Here is a 20,499-nt window from a genome sequence, read left to right on the forward strand (position 1 = left end):
GATATAAACTGGAGAAAATATACCAGTGTGGCTAGGGGAAACATGATACTAAAAGATCATACTAAATCAATGATATTTTCATTCCGGTCTATAATTTATCTATAAAGCAAATCAGTATGGGATGTTTAACAAGTCACTTCCAGTTATTAAATAAACATTGATGAGAAGACCATCAGATGAGAAAGCATAGTTTTTTACGTATGCGAGTAAAGTATGGGGAAATTATTGCAGATTTGCAATGATTTGATGCATCTCTTAATGTCTTGGTTGAGAAAGTGAAATCTGAATTCTGTTGTACCCTGCCGAGAGCAGAACTAATGTTTCACTAATGAATCTGTGATGAAGGCAGATCTCACTATTGAAGCAGCTCTATTCAGATTAATTGCGTTTCATACGAGTATGCAGTCATGTCCTTATTGGGGCATTTTGAGAACTCTATATTAAATTTCACTCAGTTTTTAAACAGTGTTGACAGTATTTTGAAATAAAAGTTGTTCTCCGTCTAGGTCTCGAGATTATCTTTTGTCAGTTTCTCATAGTGACTGTTTAATAATACTGATGTTGATAGACATATATTATGGAACAGATTTATTTTAATCTCCGTTTTAAACTTGTTTTTCTGTTCCAGTGGGAGTGTTTGTGGTCCCTCATTCTCTTCTGCACTTTCTTCTTGTTACTGGTGTGGTTTTACTTCTGGTGGGAGGCCCACAATGACTACAGCGAGTTTAACTGGTGAGTAGGCCTTATAAAATCATACACTTTCATCAACATTCCCACAATCTCTGTTTCTCTGCAGAGATATATCTAAGAAACTCATGAGCTTTCCCAAAACAAATTTGTTATAATCCTATGCTTAAAGTAATCCAGAGTTAATGGAAAAGGCTCTGATGGAACAGATTACAATTTTAATAGATAGGCTGGACTGTTTCTGGCTAGTATTCAGAATGGAATCGCTGATTGCACATACTGTGCAGTATACTGATTGTACTACTTTTAGTATTGAAAACAGTATGCATTATGCAATGAATTAGAGTAGTGTGCTATATCGCATTGTATACAGGTTGCACAATTTAATTCAGCTAATTATCATCTTAAATAAATGTGGTTATTTTGTATTTTTAATGCAAGTTTGTGTAAAAATCGGTTAGCTTTTGTCATTCCAATTAAATGTTGTCAAGATACATATGCTGAGAATCGAGGTTGCTAATATTTCCAGTTAATTTTCCAAACATTAAATGGAAGGGCAAGTTGAGCAGTGCATTATAGGGTATAGGACCAAGTGCAGTGTTCCCTGTTGTGTATTGTTCATTTTTGTGTACTAAATACAGTTTACATAAAATATAGAAATAAATTATACATATATAGTAATTTAAGATTTTTATGTTGTATAATATTGTTATATGATATATAATATTTATTTATATATAAAATTAATTATATTACATGATGTATAATTTAGTATATCTGCATAATGCTGTATAATATTAAAGTCCCCCTGTAGTCAATTATTTTATCCCTTAAAACTCATCTTTGATCACCAAAATGACATATTTAAAAAAAAAAATTCAAGTGAAAAAAATTTCTTCATGCCTTAAAATAGCTTGAATGTAACTCTACACCCTTGCCTCATTTAATATACACGGATCAATGAATATGCAAATTAGCTCAGAGTATACTGTTGCTGTTGTGACAAGCATACAAGATTTGTTGTTCGTGTTGTGGATATTTAAGAAAAAAGCTTGCTTCGCTTCGTATATTCAGTTTAACAGCTGTGCAACTGAACTGCTCATATTTTCTGACTCTTAAATTGTGTTTCAAATTATGAATTGGTAAAACGCCTTTGCAAAACGGTCTGAATCCACTTTAAATAAAACATTCAGATGAGATCCTGCAGGCGCCAGTGCCTTCTCCGTACATGAAATAAATGCACATCCTTGAATGAGTGCGTATTTACTTGAACTTATCAGGTAGGCTAATATCTATGATTTGATCCATTCCAGAGGCGGCCAAAATCAGAATTTATAATGGACTGAATAGCTCTCTCAGAACTTGACGTGTGAGGACACACCGACTGACATATGCACACGAATCACGGTCTCACGCACACACTCAGAGCAATATTGTTTTAGCTATGTTTTATAGTATTAAAATATTTCGAAGGACAAAAACATGAACTTTATTGGCTTTACTTCAAGTCAGCTGTCACTTTACTTTGGCTCGAGCCCCTATGCACTCGCACACTTGGCACAGCCCTTGCGACGGTTCTGTCATTAATTAATATGAATTATTATAGATAGCCTTTTGCTTGACTACGTTATCAAACAGCTAATAATGTGTTGCTAATGTTACACACACCGTTCCTGTTCTTCATCTCAGAGTCAGACAGCTGTCTTCTAACAATCAGTATCCTTACAAACGCTTTGAACTCAGAACATCAGGCATATAGTTCATCATAACATCGTAATAGACTCACTATATTGATAAATCTACACAATTTTTCATATCAACAGAAAATTTACTGGGATAACCTGGGATTTTCTTGCTTCAGAGCAGTCATAGTTGATGATATGTTAAAGCCTGCCGGCACATTGTTGTGATTGGTTACAAGGTAGTCTGTGACGTCACAAACATCACCGATTTCAAACCGCGGGTTTTAGACTGTCTTTGGTTTACTGCAGTTTCAAACATAAAATACTCAGCGATGGTGCTGACTCAAGAATTTGCACATGGTTTGTCTTAAAGTATATTAAAAACACTACATAGACATATAAACAACATTAAAAACTTGATTTTCACCACAGGGGGTCTTTAACACACAAAAACACATTTACATTCAGTCATGGTGTAGCTAATTAATCACGCTCTGACATTTTTACAGTCAAATCAAATTTATTTATAAAGCAGTTAAAAAAATGCAAGTATACCAAAGTGCTTAACAAAAAAAGAGAAAGAAAGAATTAAATACTATATCACCCTCACACTGGAATATCCAAAAGCAGCAAGAGATCTGGAGGAGCAGCAAGTATTGATAAGCATTGAATTATAAACTGGGGCCAAACCGTTAAGAGCTTTAAAAACATACGTCAGCACCTTGAATTCTGTTCGCTGCTTGACAGGTAACCAATTGCCAAAACAGGAGTCATATGGTCTCTCCTTCCTGTATTCATAAGTAACCTGGCCACTGCATTTTGAACAAGCTGCATACAATATTACATAATCTTCCAATTTCCAGAAAACACATACTCCGTAAAACTGGACATTTAAAAACAATGTGGTTGTAAAAGCCATTGTTTGCTTATTCCCTCAAGGGCATTTTCTCATAATCCTCCTGATCTCCTTTTTTAAAAAATCTTTCGTCTTCTGTTTTCTTTTCCTTTTCAATGTCACTTCTCTCCTCCCTTTATTTGGCCTCCACCTCTCCCCACACAGTCTCATGGGAGGTACATGACATGAGTCCTTGATGTTACTGTAGAGGACAAAAAGGGTTGATTCACAACGACCTCTAGTTAATGCCCCGAGGGACTGTGCATGGAGAATCCGTGATTAGGCAGGGGATGCATCTAGCAAACCCTAGATATGGCTCCGCCCACCAAGCTGCAGTTTAGCCAGTCCGTGCTGAAGGGTGATGTATGACATGCCCACCCACTTTCCATTCTGATTCTAGGCTCAGATAAACACATTACTATTGCTGCAGTAGTATGTTTTTTTTTGTGTGTGTTTTTGAAAGAAGTCTTTCATGCTCACCAAGGCTACATTTATTGGATCAAAGATATAGTAAAAAATATTTAATGCAATGGCAAAGCTGAATTTTTAGCAGCCGTTACTCCAGTCTCCATTCCTTCAGAAATCATTCTAATACTCAAGAAACATTTCTTATATTATCAATGTTGAAAACAATTGGGCTGCTTAATATTTTTCTGGAAAACATATTTTACTTGATTTTTTTGTGAAATTTGCCATTTTTATTTAAAGGGTTAGTTCACCCAAAAATGAAAATTCTGTCATTTATTACTCACCCTCATGCCGTTCCACACTCATAAGACCTTCCTTAATCTTCAGAACACAAATTAAGATATTTTAGTTGAAATCGGATGGCTCCGTGAGGCATCCATAGGGCGCAATGGACACTTCCTCTCTCAAGATCCATAAAGGTACTAAAAACATATTTAAATCAGTTCATGTGAGTACAGTGGTTCAATATTAATATTATAAAGCAACGAGAATATTTTTGGAGCGCCAAAAAAACTAAATAACGACTTATTTAGAGATGGCCGATTTCAAAACACTGCTTCAGGAAGCTTCGGAGCATAAATGAATCAGTGTGTCGAATCAGCTGTTCAGAGCGCCAAAGTCACGTGATTTCAGCCGTTGGCAGTTTGACACGCGATCCGAATCATGATTCGACACACTGATTCATTATGCTCCGATGCTTCATGAAGCAGTGTTTTGAAATCGGCCATCTCTAAATAAGTCTTACAAAATATTTTGTTTTTTTGGCGCTCCAAAAATATTCTTGTGGCTTTATAATATTAATATTGAACCACTGTACTCACATGAACCGATTTAAATATGTTTTTAGTACCTTTATGGATCTTGAGAGAGGAAGTGTCCATTGCTCCCTATGGATGCCTCACGGAGCCATCCGATTTCAACTAAAATATCTTAATTTGTGTTCTGAAGATGAACGAAGGTCTTACGGGTGTGGAACGGCATGAGGGTAAGTAATAAATGACAGAATTTTCATTTTTGGGTGAACTAACCCTTTAATATTCGTTTAAAGATGTGTTTGCACCATTTCAGTTCCTCGAGAGCAATTCGAAAGCATACAGAGCTTTATTTACAATAATTACAACATAGCGTGAACGCAGCATAACATTTGCCATTTCTTCCACAACATTATATGAATAAAAAATGAAAAAAAGATGTAAAATTTGTGACTCTCTGAATTAGAAATGTATGTGAAGATGTCTACAGCATTCTACAGTTTGAAACATATTGTGGAAAAGCATATGCAGGATATACTACACAGTATTGAGTAAACGTAAGCTGGTATTCAATTCTGATCACAGCCGTTGTGTCTATATTTTGAAGAAGCTAATTCTGACCCTGATTCTGTGCCCCATGGTCTCATATGCTTTATCTCCCTTTGTTTCAAAGATACGCACTAGGCAGATGATGCTTTTTGTGAAACAGATGCCTCTCTCATCCACCTCTTTGGTAAAAGTATACTTATATAATCCAGAGCTCTCATGAGAGCGAGCAAGAGAAATGTGGAGCCTGTCAAAAGATTAGTAGCTTCTATTTGTTTTTCAGGGGCTTGGTTATTTGGTTGGGCCTTAAAGCAGTCTGAACATTATGAAGGACATAAGTCCCAGGAATTCCAATGCTGAATAATCAACTGTTAACGTTTTTCCGGTATTGTGCTCCCACAGGTTTTTATATAACCGTTCAGGGGAATGGAGCGATGGAACCATTCCCATATTGGCCACCACGGCAGCTGGCTTCACCTATATAACATTTTTAATGGTGAGTTGTAACTGCTCTGTAGCGCTGATACTGCATTGTGGGTTTACATACCGAAACCTCTCCAAAACCACTAACGCTCTCTCTCTCTCTCACACGTGTGTGCACGTCACATTCAGCATTGTTTTAGCTCCATATCCCAGTTAACACTTTATCTGAACAGTTGCTGTCACCCAGTTTTTTGTTAATGTAATATCTTTTTTTGTTCCAGATTTTAGCCCTGTGTCATATAGCTGTCGGGCAGCAGTTAAATCTTCACTGGCTCCACAAGGTACTCGTCAACCTCTGAAATGTTTTTCCCAGAATAGAAATAGAAAACCCAGTCCGTTTGTGTGAGACAAACCAAATTAATCCTTGACACAGTGTCACAAACACCTTGTTATGCCCCGAGGCTTTCTAGCCACATTGGGAGAGTAAAAGTTGTATTTCCCGTTTGTTTAGGAACACAAATGGAAGCATAGTTTGGTTAAATTAAGTGGAATTGCGTAAAATGACTTTTCACTGAATAAACTGGTCTGTGTTTTTTTCACTAGATTGGTGTGACAGTAGCTTTGCTCTCTACAATAATTGGTGTGATATCCGTCACTCAGATGTGGGGAGAGGAATGGGATGTAGTTTGGATTTCTCTTCAGGTATGTTCGTTTAAATGTCTCATCTCCAGGGTTCCCACAGTCCTGAAAAGCAATGAAGTTTCTATTTATGTTTTTCTAGTTAGACTTCCACTCAAAATTTTGGGGTCATTACAATTTTTATTTTTTATTTTTTTTGTGGAGAGAAAGAAATTAACACATATTTAGCAAGGATGCATTAAATTGATTAAAAGTGACAGTAAAATACATTTGTAACATTACAAAAGATTTATCATTCAAATAAATGCTGTTCTTTTGAGCTTTCTATATACATCAAAAAATCCTGAAGAAAGGAAACAAAAATATTAAGCAGCACTGCTGTTTTCAACATTGATAATAATTAGGGCTCCATTTAACACGTTAATTATATTAATTAAATGCATTAAAAAAACGTATTAAATTTTTTAACGCAATTAACGCACTTGGCCGTCCCAGACCTATGTAGTTCATCTGACATTACATCACAGTTGAATGATGACAAATATGAATATGAACGCATTAATTCAACAGCCCTAACACATATATATATATATATATATATATATATATATATAAACACATATACATATATACGTTGAAATATTATAGTATTTAATCATTAATCAGACATTTACCACCACCTACTGGCAGTTTTAGTTTCTCATTTAGAGTCTAATTTTATTAAAAAAAAAAAAAAAAATGATTTCATATTTCCATATTCATTTAAAAAATGAAAGGTATTGTTCACCCAAAAATGAAAATTCAGTCATCATTTACTCAACCTCATGGTCCAAAATTTCCTGTGTAAAAATGTTGAATTGAATAATATATTTCTTTCTGAAGCTACTTTTTGCAGTGTCTATTTGATGCTTTACACAATAATGACTTCAAATGATCTTTTGGGGGTTATTTCCCTGCCAAAATTGATGATGAATTAAAATTAGATTAATAAATCGCCACATCATGTAATTAATTACATACAAAATTTTAATTGCATGACAGCCCTAATAATAAGGAGAATGTTCCTTATTAAGCATGTTAAAGTGATTTCTGGAGTAATGTGAGTAAAGTGATTTCTGGAGTAATGATGCTGAAAATTCAGCTTTGCCATCATGGGAATAAATAAATTACAGTTTAAAATATATTAAAATAGAAACAGTTTTTTTTTAAATTGTAATAATATTTCATAATATTACTGTTTTTGCTGTAATTTTGATCAAATAAATGCAGCTTTGGTGAGAATAAGAGATCTTACTGACCCCAAACTTTTGAACAGTAGTGTATGCTTTAGGTTAGAAGTTTGTCTTTTGTGTGCAATCTCTCTGTAAAATGATTTTTCTACAGACATTTAAGGTTCCTCAATTTTCTAGACATTTCTCTTATTCTATTTATGTTTGTGTATTTAGAACAAATGAATGTCTCCATTTTTGTTCAGGCTACTGGTCCCTTCCTGCACATCGGCGCTTTAGCTGCAGTTACCGCTTTGGCCTGGCTGGTGGCTGGACAAGTGGCGCGAGCAGAGAAAACCAGTAAGTCGAATCCACTTCGCACAAAGTTCATGCTCTCAGTTAGGCATCATGATTAACCAGATGTTAATTATTAAAGCGATACACACAGGAATTCTCCATCCCTATCGATACATCACACAGACACATTGATATCTCCACTAGCTCAATGCGCTGGTGTTTCATGTTACAGCATTAGGGAGGAAATTAAAATACTGTTATTGATTCCTCATTTCTGTTTACCCAAGCTCATCTGATTCAACTAAGCACAGATTTAACTGGTTTATCTCATTTAGTTAATCAGAACTAAATTTCTTCATTCCTCAGGGGCATACAGTACACAGAGCCTACTGAGTTCAAAAGTTTGGGGTCGGTGAGAGTTTTTTTTTTTTTTTTTTAAGAAATCTTTCATGCTCACCTAGGCTGCACTGATTGGATCAAAAATACATTAAAACTGCAATTATGTCAGTATTATTACAATTTAAAATAACATTGTTCTATTTAGATATATTTCAAACTGTAATTTATCCCTGTGATGGCAAAGCTGAATTTTCAGCATCAATACTCCAGTCTTCAGTGTCACATGATCCTTCAGAAATCATTCTAATATGCTGATTTAGTACTCAAGGAAACATTTCTTATTAATATTTTGAAACCAATGAATATTGTGATGAATAGAAAGTGTGTCCTTGGTTACATAAAAATTATTATAAAATGGAAGACCCCAAACTTTTGAATGGTAATGTATTTTAAAATCTTAATTTGTAAGATTTAGAAAACTTCTCTCCCCCTGAAAAATACTTTACACAAGCATGTAAATTAAAATAGCTGTGCAAGCTCGATTCCACACATCATGTGCTCAGAAATGTCAGAATGCAATTCATAATGCAACGCAAAAACGTTATATATTTAGCATTGCTGCAAGGGAAGCTATTGCACATTTTAGCCTCAACTTCTACGCTTAGTTGTCTTCTTCAGGACAGCTGCTGTCATGGCTGAGTAACAATTTAAAGAAAATCATGACGAATCAGCACTCCTCAACTGTCAACATACATTTACTTACAGCAGCACTAATGATGTTAGAAAGCACATTATGAACAATGAGACCGCTCACTTTCAAGCATTCACATAGAAGATGACATAACACGTGATCACAGTTTAAATTGATTAAAAAAGTAATTTTATAGACATCTTATACTTTACAAAAACTTTTTGGAGCTGTACCATAGTTATAATTTCAGGTAACTAAGTTGTTGGTTCTCTAGGGTTCCAGTTGATGGTTCTCCTCATCTACCTGAGTGTTCTCCTCACGCTCTACTTCATTCCGCTGTCAATCACCTCACCCTGCATTATGGAGCGTGGGAGTCTCAAAGCAGCACCAGCCGTCATCGGCCATCAAGGAGCTCCAATGGTGAGCTGCCAAATTGTCAACATTGTGTTGTGCACTTCCTGTCTTCCCTAGATGCTACATCAAGTTTAGGCTACATCAAGGATTGCTGGAGGCAGTTTAGCCCTTCCTCTCTCTCAATGCTTGTATCTCTTTCCTGTCTTTCCATCCCTCACAATTTTTCCCTCTCTTTTTCTTTCTCTCTCTCCATTTATCTTTCTCATATTTCTTTTCCCTGGCTTGTCATAGCTAAATATAACTCTGGTAAGAGCCACTGAGAATCTCTGCGTAGGCGTTGTTCAAGGTTTGGTGGTTATGAAGGGTTTTCAATACACTCATGTGTATCATTGGTGTATTGTGCTCTGAAATGTCAAATACGCTTTTGATGTGTGTGAATGTTATTTCTGTTGTATAGTGGCACAGAAAAAAAATGCAAATGTTGTACATTTGTAGTCAAATACAGTATTTGGACAGGATTAGTTTTATGAACTACCTGAAGGTATGAATATAGGACATCTATGATTTCATGTACTGATTCAGCTGGAATTGGACTTTTTTTGGTCTATTGTCTATATGTGTACGTCACAAAACATATATTATACAAAGTATATATTATAAACATATATATTCTGTTCATTTGAACTTTCTATTCAGCAAAGAATCCTGAAAAGTGCATCATGGTTTCCACAAAAATGAAAAGCAGCAATAGAATAAATAAATTATATATTATATTAATAATATAACATTGATAATTATAATTGTCAATAATTGAACACCTAATGAGCACATTACAATGATTTCTGAAGGATCATGTGACACAGAAGTAATGGCTGCTGAAGATTCAGCCTTGCCATCACATTTTTAAATATATTAAAATAAAAAAAACAGTTCTTTTAAATTGTAATAATATTTCACAATATTGCTATTTTTACTGTATTTTCTTCAAATAAATACAGCCTTGGTGAGCATAAGATACTTCTTTCAAAAATATAAAAATTTAAATCCTAATTTTTCCAAAGTTTTGACAGGTAGGGTATATATGTGTGTGTTTAATTTTCTCAGTAATTTTATGGTGTTTGTGTAAGAAAACAGACAGATGTTTATTTGGTTTTGATTGAAATCATCTGTGAAAAACACAAATTTACCTAATTTCTCCCGGGAAAAACTGGTCCGCTTCTGTATAGGGCTACAGAAAAATAAATGAGAAAGATAATTAAAAATAACATTTCAGCATCCTTATATAAGCGTTTTTCTAGTAGCAGTGTTATGTAACATTTCTGCTAGCCTATTAGTGAACAATTTTCTTTGGAAGAACTTACAGTAATTGTCTTCTTCCATTTCTAGCTACAGCTGTAAACACCCAAACTTGGGTTGCAAACACATTGAGGGTGCTGGTTGAAGATCATAGGTGTGGTATTGACCACCATGGCTTTAAAAGCCAGAATTCAAAGATGAGGGTCATAACCAAGTGCTCTCCAAAGGCACATGCATACTGATCCTGTCGATCCTTAATATATTCCTCTCCTCATTCTCTTGTGCTTCAAAGGAACCGACTCACCCTCATTCTGCATTTGTCACGTGTACTAGTACATCTAGACCCGCTGTGTGCAGATGATCTCAAGTTGCTGCTTGCATGCCGTTGCATAAGCATGAACCACAGAGGAGCCATAGATTGTGCATCTGTCTGGCCCTCAAGCAGTCAATGAACCTCTGTGAGATGAGTTATTGATTTATATCCACATAACAAGGAAGAGGTTTAGCTATCGCTTAGCTACAGGGTGAGAAGAGTCTCACATTTTGGTTAAACAATGGTCTTTCCATTCCTGCTTCCATAGGGTCAAAGTATGCAATACTTTATTCTTTGTAATTTTCACATCTTAATTTTTTTAAAAAGGTTTTGTTTCTTTTCTTTTTCTTCTTCCTCTTGTTCAGCTCGCTCCAGAGAACACTCTCCTATCCTTCAACCGAGCTCTGCAGAGAAATGTTAGTGGGTTGGAGGCGGATGTGACCATCAGGTATTCATACATTCATTCTGTCTGGTTCTCCTCCTCTTGGTACAGTTCAATCAATAGATTATACAGAGCCGCGTGTGTGTATATGTATATATGTGTGTGTGTGTGTGTGTGTGTGTGTGTGTGTGTGTGTGTGTGTGTGTGTGTGTGTGTGTGTGTGTGTGTCTCTAAAGGCACAAGGCCACAGTGTGTGTTTCAAAGTGTGAATCCTTGTGTGGCAGTGCGAGACTGCTATAATGAGAGGTTGGCATGAGTCGTGTCGTCTCTTAACCCAGAGAGTGCATAGTAATTGAACACTGGTACAGACAGGAAGACTTTATAAAGAAGCTATAATCTACTCTGCCTGCGTAACACACATCTTTAGATAATGGAGCAGAAATTGTCCAACTGTTGTGTTGTATTTTATCTTGGGTAAAGAGAGTCTTCACTCGAGCTTTTAGACAGTATAGTGAAGCTCTATGGATAGAATCTCTGGCATAATGTTGATTACCACAAAAATAATTTTGACCTCATTTTTAAAAACACTGCAATTTTTTTTTTTATTATTGTGTGTGGTGAAAATACATTTTTTTTATGTTCTTTATATGTCTAAATGGTGTTTTTAATATGCAAACCAAGACAAACCATGTACAAATTCGGTTTAATTTCATATGGTTTAATTTCATTGAGAGTTGGTGGCACTGGTATAAAACCATATTAAAATTGATGTGGCTTAGAGGTTAAATATCTTGACCGGTAATCCAAAGGTTCAATCACAAGCTACCACCAACCACTGTGCTCCTGCAAGGCATTTAACCTCAGTTTGTGGGTTGTCATGTGTAAAAAGGCATCTTCCAAATGAAGAGTAATGGTTTGCAATAATACTACTTCTGTTGTACAACAACCGCACTATTGCTATAAGTCCATACAGATGTTCTTCTGCCAGTCACAGCGTACAGTATGTCCACTCCCCACTTTTATTCACTATCTTATCATTGAATATTACCGGCAGTGCTGGCAGGTTCAGCCCTAATGGAAGCACTTCCTCAGTTGCAATCTAAGTGCTGTCTAATCACATGCTGCTGAGTAACTCTGTCTTTGGCTGTAGTCTAGATGGTGTGCCATTCCTCATGAGAGACCGGACTTTGAGGAGAACCACAAACGTGAGGAGAGTGTTCCCTGAGAGACAGTATGATGATGCTTCACTCTTCAACTGGACTGATCTTAGCTCACTGAATGCTGGCCAGTGGTTTCTGAAGGTATGGGCCATTTTGGCTCTAAACAATGTCAACAATGTTCACTTGTCACTTTTCACTTTCAATACAGCTGAATTTAGTGATGTAGTAGTGTTAGCAATTTGCAGTTATTTATGGCAACACTGTGTTTTTAAATTTTAATGGGAACATAAAAAAAAACAGTCTATGTAGATGTACTTTAATGTTCAGTCTATTATGTAGAAGTACTTTAATATTCACGCAAAGCCTCTCTCTTGACCATTAATGGAAATTATATTGCAAAACGGATCATTTAGAACATCACAGTTATGATGTCAGCACATTAGTATATTTCTGCCCAAGTTTATACATCAACAACTGTTAGTTTTGTGCAATCAGCCCAATCTAATGAATTATAACTATACTGCATTTCATGCAAAGCGGATAGCCAGTTATAACAGATGTATTTGCATCTAGAAATCTTAAAGGTACAGTAACAAAAATGGTCTGTTTAACTCCAAGGTTTATGTAAATCTAAATTTTGGCTTTTACTCCAATTATACAGTAAGTGGACTTCACTGCTGTCTAATGTGATGTACCCTTTTAAGATCTAGCAAATTAAGCATGGTGTCATAGCTTTATAATTTAGACTACATTTCCTTGTTTCCTTCTTATTTAAAAATTGTAATCTTTTACATTAGGAATGTATAAGTGTGTATATCTGCATATAACTTGACTGATTTCACTGAACGCAGGATGATCCTTTCTGGACTGTGCAGTACATGTCAACATCCGAGCGCTGGTCAGTGGGGAACCAGACAGTGTGCAGCCTGGAGCAGATGTTGAAACTAGCGGCTAAATCCAAGAGCTCGGCCATATTCACTCTGCGCAGACCGCCGCACAATCACCCCCACCACCACGACTGGGTCAACCTCACCCTGGACACTGTTCTGAGGTCAGGAATACCACAACGGCAGGTTAGTCTTGAGGCAGTGATACTCACGCTTGATATGCTACTGGAAATCTCCTTTGTCCTTGGCCTGGGGTTGACATACATGCCTTTGTTTGATATGTTTGTTCCTGTTTTAAATGGTTGTATAGTTGCGCCCCCTAGCTGTGAGTGAAATTAATTACAATATGGTTATAAAGCCTAACTGTATCAAATTTGATAATCAAATTACTGAGGCCTCTAAATTATCAGCATGATCAAAACATTACTGAAAAACATGTTGTACACAATGTACTACATGCCTTCTGTCATCTGATTGATAGTTTATACTTTTTTTCAGCAAGTAAAAAGCCTTTTATAGTATAATTGTAAAAACGTCCACCTTCAGGTTGTGGTACATGTCTTTTTGCTGTGTAAAGCATACACAGTAATAACTTGTATATTGTTAGTAATATTTTAAGATGAACACTGATGATTCAAGATGATTATCCATATATACTTTTTTTTTTAAAAATCTTAAAATGTATAAAATCAGGCTTTTGAGAAACGTTTATGTGTACATCTCTCAGTCTTTAAAGGTGCCCTAGAATTAAAAATTGAATTTATCTTGGCATAGTTAAATAACAAGAGTTTAGTACATGGAAATAACATACAGTGAGTCTCCTTCTTATATAAATCTCATTTGTTTAAAAGACCTACGACGAACAGGCGAATCTCAACATAACACCGACTGTTACGTAACAGTCGGGATCATTAATATGTACGCCCCCAATATTTGCATATGCCAGCTCATGTTCAAGCATTAGACAAGGGCAGGATGTCTGGATGAGCACAGCTGAATCAACAGACTAGGTAAGCAAGCAAGAACAATAGTGAAAAATGGCAGATGGAGCAATAATAACTGACATGATTCATGATATCATGATATTTTTAGTGATATTTGTAAATTGTCTTTCTAAATGTTTTGTTAGCATGTTGCTAATGTACTGTTAAATGTGGTTAAAGTTACCATTGTTTCTTACTGTATTCACGGAGACAAGAGAGTCGTCGCTATTTTCATTTTTAAACACTTGCAGTCTGTATAGTTCATAAACACAACTTCATTCTTTATAAATCTCTCCAACAGTGTGTAATGTTAGCTTTAGCCATGGAGCACTATCAAACTCATTCAGAATCAAATGTAAACATCCAAATAAATACCATACTTACATGATCTGATATGCTGCATGACAAACACTTTGTAAAGATCCATTTTGAGGGTTATATTAGATGTGTGAACTTTGTTTATGCACTGTTTAAGGCAAGTGCGAGCTCCGTGGGCGGGAGCACGAGAATTAAAGGGGCCGCAGCCTAAATCGGCTCATATTTAATGATGTCCCAAAATAGGCAGTTAAAAAAATTAATTAAAAAAAAATCTATGGGGTATTTTGAGCTGAAACTTCACAGACACATTCAGGGGACACCTTAGACTTATATTACATCTTTTAAAAAGATGTTCTACGGCACCTTTAATGTATTGCATTGCATTATATGTTTTGCCCCACACAATAAAATCTACATAGCTTTGATCATAAAACTAAGCATTTAAATATCATCTTATTAAGACATATTACTGGGGAATATAGAGTGACAACTGATATTTATATGCATTTTTTTTGTATGTAGTCTGCTATACTGTTGTAAAGATCTCATTGACTTGAATTACAAGCTATCAGAAATTCAAACCTTTTGGCCTAAAAACATCAGCAACTGCACCAAATTGTATATATTTTTTTAAATTTTTTAAATTAAAAAATGATTGAATAATCAAGTAAACCCAAGTTGCTTCAGACCAGTAAATATTCATCTTACATTTAATTTATAAAAACCATTAAAGATTTCACAGCAAAAAAGACTTTAATAAAAATAAAAACTATGAACTATCAATCAGAGGGCAGAAGGCATGAAATAGATTGTGTACAACAGGTTTTTCAGCAGTTTTGGTCGTGTTGATATTATATAGGCCTTAGAAATTGAATTGCGTATTGAATATGATACAGTAGGCAAATATATTTATAAATAGGCATTATACTTATTGTTTAACAAAATTTTACAAAGAATGTTTAGTTTAAGTTATGAGAGAATAAAGGTTTTAAAAATGTGGCTAAAATGTTGTAACACGCATTGCCAAACAAGCATTCTTTTTTCAATTAATTTATACCCCCAAAAGGGGCGACGTATCCTGGGGGATACAAACATTAAAATCAAAAATAAAAGTAATGTTTTTTTTAAAAATTATGAAATTGTATTATTTGTGTCCTAATAAGATGGAAAATAGCAATAAATTAATTTTCTGATGTAATTCCTTTTCTCTTTATAATCTTGCCCTTTTTTTGGGTTAAATGTGATACTCAACAACAACAGAAAAAAAAAAAACACACACACACACACAAAAAAAAAATATGCAAATGTTTTTCATTTAAAGGTGCCATCGAATGTTTTTTTACAAGATGTTATATAGGTCTAAGGTGTCCCCTGAATGTGTCTGTAAAGTTTCAGCTCAAAATACCCCATAGATTTTTTTAAATTAATTTTTTTGTAACTGCATATTTTGGGGCATAATTAGAAATGCGCCGATTCAGGTTGCAGCCCCTTTAAATCGCTTGCTCTCCGCCCCCAGAGCTCGCACTTGCCTTAAACAGTGCATAAACAAAGTTCACACACCTAATATAACCCTCAAAATGGATCTTTACAAAGTGTTCGTCATGCATACTGCATGCATGCGTCGGATCATGTAAGTATAGTATTTATTTGGATGTATTACATTTGATTCTGAATGAGTTTGAGGCTATACTGCGTGGCTAAAGCTAACATTACACACTGTTGGAGAGATTTATAAAGAATGAAGTTGTGTTTATGAATTATACAGACTGCAAGTGTTTAAAAATGAAAATAGCGACGGCTCTCTTGTCTCCGTGAATACAGTAATAAACAATGGTAACTTTAACCACATTTAACAGTACATTAGCAACAGTTGCTGTTACGTAACAGTCGGTGTTATGTTGAGATTCGCCTGTTCCTCAGAGGTTGTTTAAACAAATGAGATTTACATAAGGAGGAAACAATGGAGTTTGAGACTCACTGTATGTCTTTTCCATGTACTGAACTCTTGTTATTCAACTATGCCAAGGTAAATTCAATTTTTAATTCTAGGGCACCTTTAAAATAAGATTTGTCTGACTATTATTTCATATGTCAGACTTAATATCTAAAAGTATGATTATTACATAGTTTGTATTCCCTTCTCACATTTAACCAGTTTTGTGTATGTTTGTGTAGGTGATGTGGACAGTGGACAGTAACAGGGAGATGGTGAGGCAGGTTGCTCCGGGTTTACAGCAGAGCTCTGTACAGAAGCTGCCCCTCGACACACTCCATCATAAAGGCATCAGCAGGGTCCTGCTGCGCTACAACCAGGCCTCTGTGCAGGACATCCAGTACGCCTCTGCCCTACTTACAAACACCTGGTCTCACTTAAAACATCCACATTATACGATAAGGGACAGTTTGGGAACAAAGGCTGCAGTTTCTGCTGCACAAGTGTAATGTAACAGAAATGCAAAAACCTGCAGTTGTTCAGCCAAACTCAAGCTATATTATAGACAGTGTTCCCATTATAGGCCACAATTTAGCTTGTAAGCTTGTGGCTCACATCTAAATTCAACATAAAAAGCCATAGCATCAACAAAATAAGAGATTGACAAAAAATTGTTGTACTTGGTGTGAATAGGCTTTTAGTCCCCACTAGTCAAGTGTGCAAAAGCTAGTCCTATATCTGTGTGTTTATTTGAATAGGCTGTATAATGAGAACAACATCAGTCTGACTCTGTATACGGTGAACGAGCCATGGCTGTATTCTCTGCTGTGGTGCAGTGGGGTTCCATCTGTCTCCTCTGAAGCCCCGCAGGTGCTGAGGAAGGTGCACTATCCGCTCTGGCTCATGGTACAAACCCTCATCTGCTTGTACATTTTTCATTAGGCAATGGCTAAGAAATATTATTGGTTAACATCTATTGCTTTGGCCTTTATTCAAAATAAATGCATACTGCTTCATTAAATTAATTTTTTTTTTTTTTTTTTTTTTTTACTAGAACATATCGCTAAAATGGCAAATATTAGAAGGGAGTTAATTGCATATTTTGTATAAAATATATATTGATAATATTATCCCATGCAATGTGCTGTAATATACACAAGAGCATGTTTTATATGTTTCTTAAGAAAGAATGATCTCTATCAATTCTCTTGCACCATCTAGTGGTGTGTGTCTCATTAGCACTTGTGTCTTTCCAGACTCCAGATGAGTACTGCTTGATATGGATCTCCACTGATCTCATTTCCTTTGCTGTAGTTCTGGGAATATTTATATTCCAGAAGTAAGTGGCCATTTGTTTGACATGGTATGCTGTAGATTATAGGAATTATGTATACTGTTAAAGTATTTATTAATATATTGATTTGGTTTTTGAAATCATATATACATATGTGATTTGTATGTGTGTATGTGGGTGGGTGGGTGGGTGGGTGTGTGTGTGTGTGTGTGTGTGTATATATATGTATGTGTGTGTGTGTGTGTGTGTGTGTGTGTGTTTGTATTTATCTTTTAGTACTTAAACTTAAATTTATTTCAGTTAGTTGTCAAGGCAACATTTCTCATTTTCATTTAGGTTTTAATGTATCAGATGTTTATATATATATTTTATTTTATTTAACTTTATTCCAACTAACGAAAACCATTTTTAAAAAAGATTTAGATTTAGTTTTAGTTAATGCTATTATAGTTCTTCTTTCTTTCTATCTTTCCAATACATACACTTATTAATTTAATTTAATGAAATATTAAATATTCATCTCTTAAGAAATCCTTTCAATCTCATCTACATTGTTATGAAAAAAAAGTTAATGTTTATAGAAAGTTAGAGTATCCTATATATAAATATTTTGCTACTAAAGAGATATTTTCAAATTTATGTTCTGGATGAACTTGCTTCTTTTTTCCTGCTTAAATTCACCCTCAGTACAGTTTTGGTCTAAAAGAAAATATGACTTTGAATGTTGTAATAATGCAAGCTAAAGTTGTTTAAAGTCACTCTTTAAACATCTAGATTGTAAATTCTAGTACACACACATTACATCACTTTGCTTTGATTGTTTCACCGGATGTAATCAAATACAGCTTCCTATTACTAGAATTCACATTGTTCAACCTTTACAAAACAAAATATTAATGGACAGTGCCCTCCACTAATATTGGCACTCTTAGTAAATATGAGCAAAGGCAGCTGTGAAAATAAATCTGCACTGTTTATCCTTTTGATCTTTCATTAAAAAAATTCACAAAATTCTAACCTTTCATTTAAGTAAAACAATTGAAAATGGGGAAAAAAGCTCATTATGAGATAAATGTTTTTGTCTAGTTCATGTTGGCCACAATTATTGGCATCCAATTATTGCAACGTCCGTTTGCCAAGATAACAGCTCTGAGTCTTCTTCTATAATGCCTGATGAGTTTGGAGAACACCTGACAAGAGATCAGAGACCATTTCTCCATACAGAATCTCTCCAGATCCTTAAGATCCCAGCTCCATGTTGGTGGTTCTTCTCTTCAGTTCACTCCACTCATTTTCTTTAGGGTTCAGGTCAGGGGACTGAGATGGCCATGTCAGAAGCTTCATTTTGTGCTCAGTGACACATTTTTGTGCTGGTTTTGATGTTTGTTTTGGATCATTGTCCTGATGGAAGATCCAACCATGGCCCATTGTTGGATTTCTAGCAGAAACAGTTAGGTTTTGATTTTTTTTATCTGTTGGTATTTGATAGAATCCATGATACCATGTATCTGAACAAGATGTCCAGGACTTCCAGCAGAAAAACAGGCTCACAATATTAAAGATCCAGCAGTATATTTAACCGTGGGCATGGGGTACTTTTTATCCATGTGTGCACCAAACCCATCTGGTGGGTTTGCTGCCAAAAAGGTCTTTTTTTTAGTTTCGTCTGACCATAGAAGCCAGTCCCATTTGAAGATCCAGTCTTGTCTGACAACTGAATATGCTGGAGATTGTTTCTGGATGAGAGCAGAGGATTTTTCTTGAAACCCTCTCAAACAGCTTGTGGGGATGTAGGTGCTGTTTGATCATTTTTTTTAGGCTTTCTGAGACTCAAGACTCAACTAATCTCTGCAATTCTCCAGCTGTGATCCTTGGAGAGTCTTTGTCCACTCAAACTTTCCTCCTCAGTGTGCATTAAGACGATTTAGACACTCGTCCTCTTCCAGGCAGATTTGTAACATCTTTAGTTGATTGGAACTTCTTAATTATTGCCCTGATGGTGGAAATGGGGATTTTCAATGCTTTAGCTATTTTCTTACAGCCACTTTCTATTTTGTGAAGCTCAACAATCTTTTGCTGCACATCAGAACTATATTGTTTGGTTTTCCTCATTGTGATGAATGTTTAAGGGAATTTGGCCTATGTGTTTCCTCATGTTTATACTCCTGTGGAACAGGAAGTCATGGCTGGACAATTTCATGTTCATGATCACCCTAGTGTGCTAAAAATGTAAATATGAATGGGAATATACTTCAGAAATATTTTACTCATAAAAAATTCTAGGGTGCCAATAATTGTGGCCAACATGTATTGGAGAAAAACATTTATTTCATAATAAGATTTACCCCCCACTTTCAATTGTTGTACTTAAATGAAAGTTTAGAATTTTTTGAATGAAAGATCAAAAGTATAAACAATGCAGATTTATTTTCACATCCGCCTTAGCTCATATTTACTAAAGGTGCCAATATTAGTGGAGATCACTGTATTTTAAACCATGATTAGAGTGAAGGAGGGAATGATAAGAAGAAAATGTGTTTGCATTGATGATGTATTGGATGTTTTGCATACTCACCAGTTATCTTTCATTATAATGTTTAATGTTTGAGATCAGCATCAATGGTTAAATGTGCAAAATGACAACTCAAAGTTTTGTGGGGCTCTGGATCCTCTACGTTTGCTGCGCTTGCCATAAAGACATCTGCTTTTCTGAACTGACCTCTTGATTCTCTCCCTTTCTTTTACTCTTGTACCCTTTCTTCCACCTCTCCTCCTCTTCTTCTTGCTCTCTGCCTGATGTGCATGCTCCTCTTCTCTGCTGCATTCTGGCATCTCTCAGCTATCACATAATCAGGTAATTGGGTCAGCACTGTTGGCCCATGCTGCCAGTGTATATCTCCCTTTCTTGCCCTTCTTTCTCTATATAACCCTGTTTCAATCTATCTGCCTGTA

At 35.5% G+C, this 20,499-nt stretch overlaps 1 protein-coding gene across 5 annotated transcripts in view; it reads left to right on the forward strand.

The window, feature by feature from the left end:
* The window catches only part of gdpd5b (glycerophosphodiester phosphodiesterase domain containing 5b), a 65,588-nt gene that overhangs the window by 37,058 nt on the left and 8,031 nt on the right, over window positions 1-20,499 (forward strand). For 3 of the 5 annotated variants that reach the window (XR_007180261.1, XM_048159859.1, XM_048159858.1), the window contains 13 exons: window positions 629-732; window positions 5,433-5,526; window positions 5,735-5,794; window positions 6,057-6,155; window positions 7,567-7,660; window positions 8,902-9,047; window positions 10,956-11,038; window positions 12,123-12,273; window positions 12,984-13,205; window positions 16,496-16,653; window positions 17,012-17,159; window positions 17,510-17,592; window positions 20,387-20,401. Coding sequence is in view for 3 of the 5 variants with exons in the window: in XM_048159859.1 (XP_048015816.1) it covers window positions 629-732; window positions 5,433-5,526; window positions 5,735-5,794; window positions 6,057-6,155; window positions 7,567-7,660; window positions 8,902-9,047; window positions 10,956-11,038; window positions 12,123-12,273; window positions 12,984-13,205; window positions 16,496-16,653; window positions 17,012-17,159; window positions 17,510-17,592; window positions 20,387-20,401 (1,457 nt within the window). In the remaining 2 variants the exon portion in view is untranslated. The remainder of the gene's footprint in view (window positions 1-628; window positions 733-5,432; window positions 5,527-5,734; window positions 5,795-6,056; window positions 6,156-7,566; window positions 7,661-8,901; window positions 9,048-10,955; window positions 11,039-12,122; window positions 12,274-12,983; window positions 13,206-16,495; window positions 16,654-17,011; window positions 17,160-17,509; window positions 17,593-20,386; window positions 20,402-20,499) is intronic. The other 2 variants (XR_007180262.1, XM_048159860.1) reach the window with 1 other exon arrangement.

The sequence above is a fragment of the Megalobrama amblycephala genome, linkage group LG16 (genome assembly GCF_018812025.1).
Source record: "Megalobrama amblycephala isolate DHTTF-2021 linkage group LG16, ASM1881202v1, whole genome shotgun sequence".
In the NCBI taxonomy this organism is placed as follows: domain Eukaryota; kingdom Metazoa; phylum Chordata; class Actinopteri; order Cypriniformes; family Xenocyprididae; genus Megalobrama; species Megalobrama amblycephala.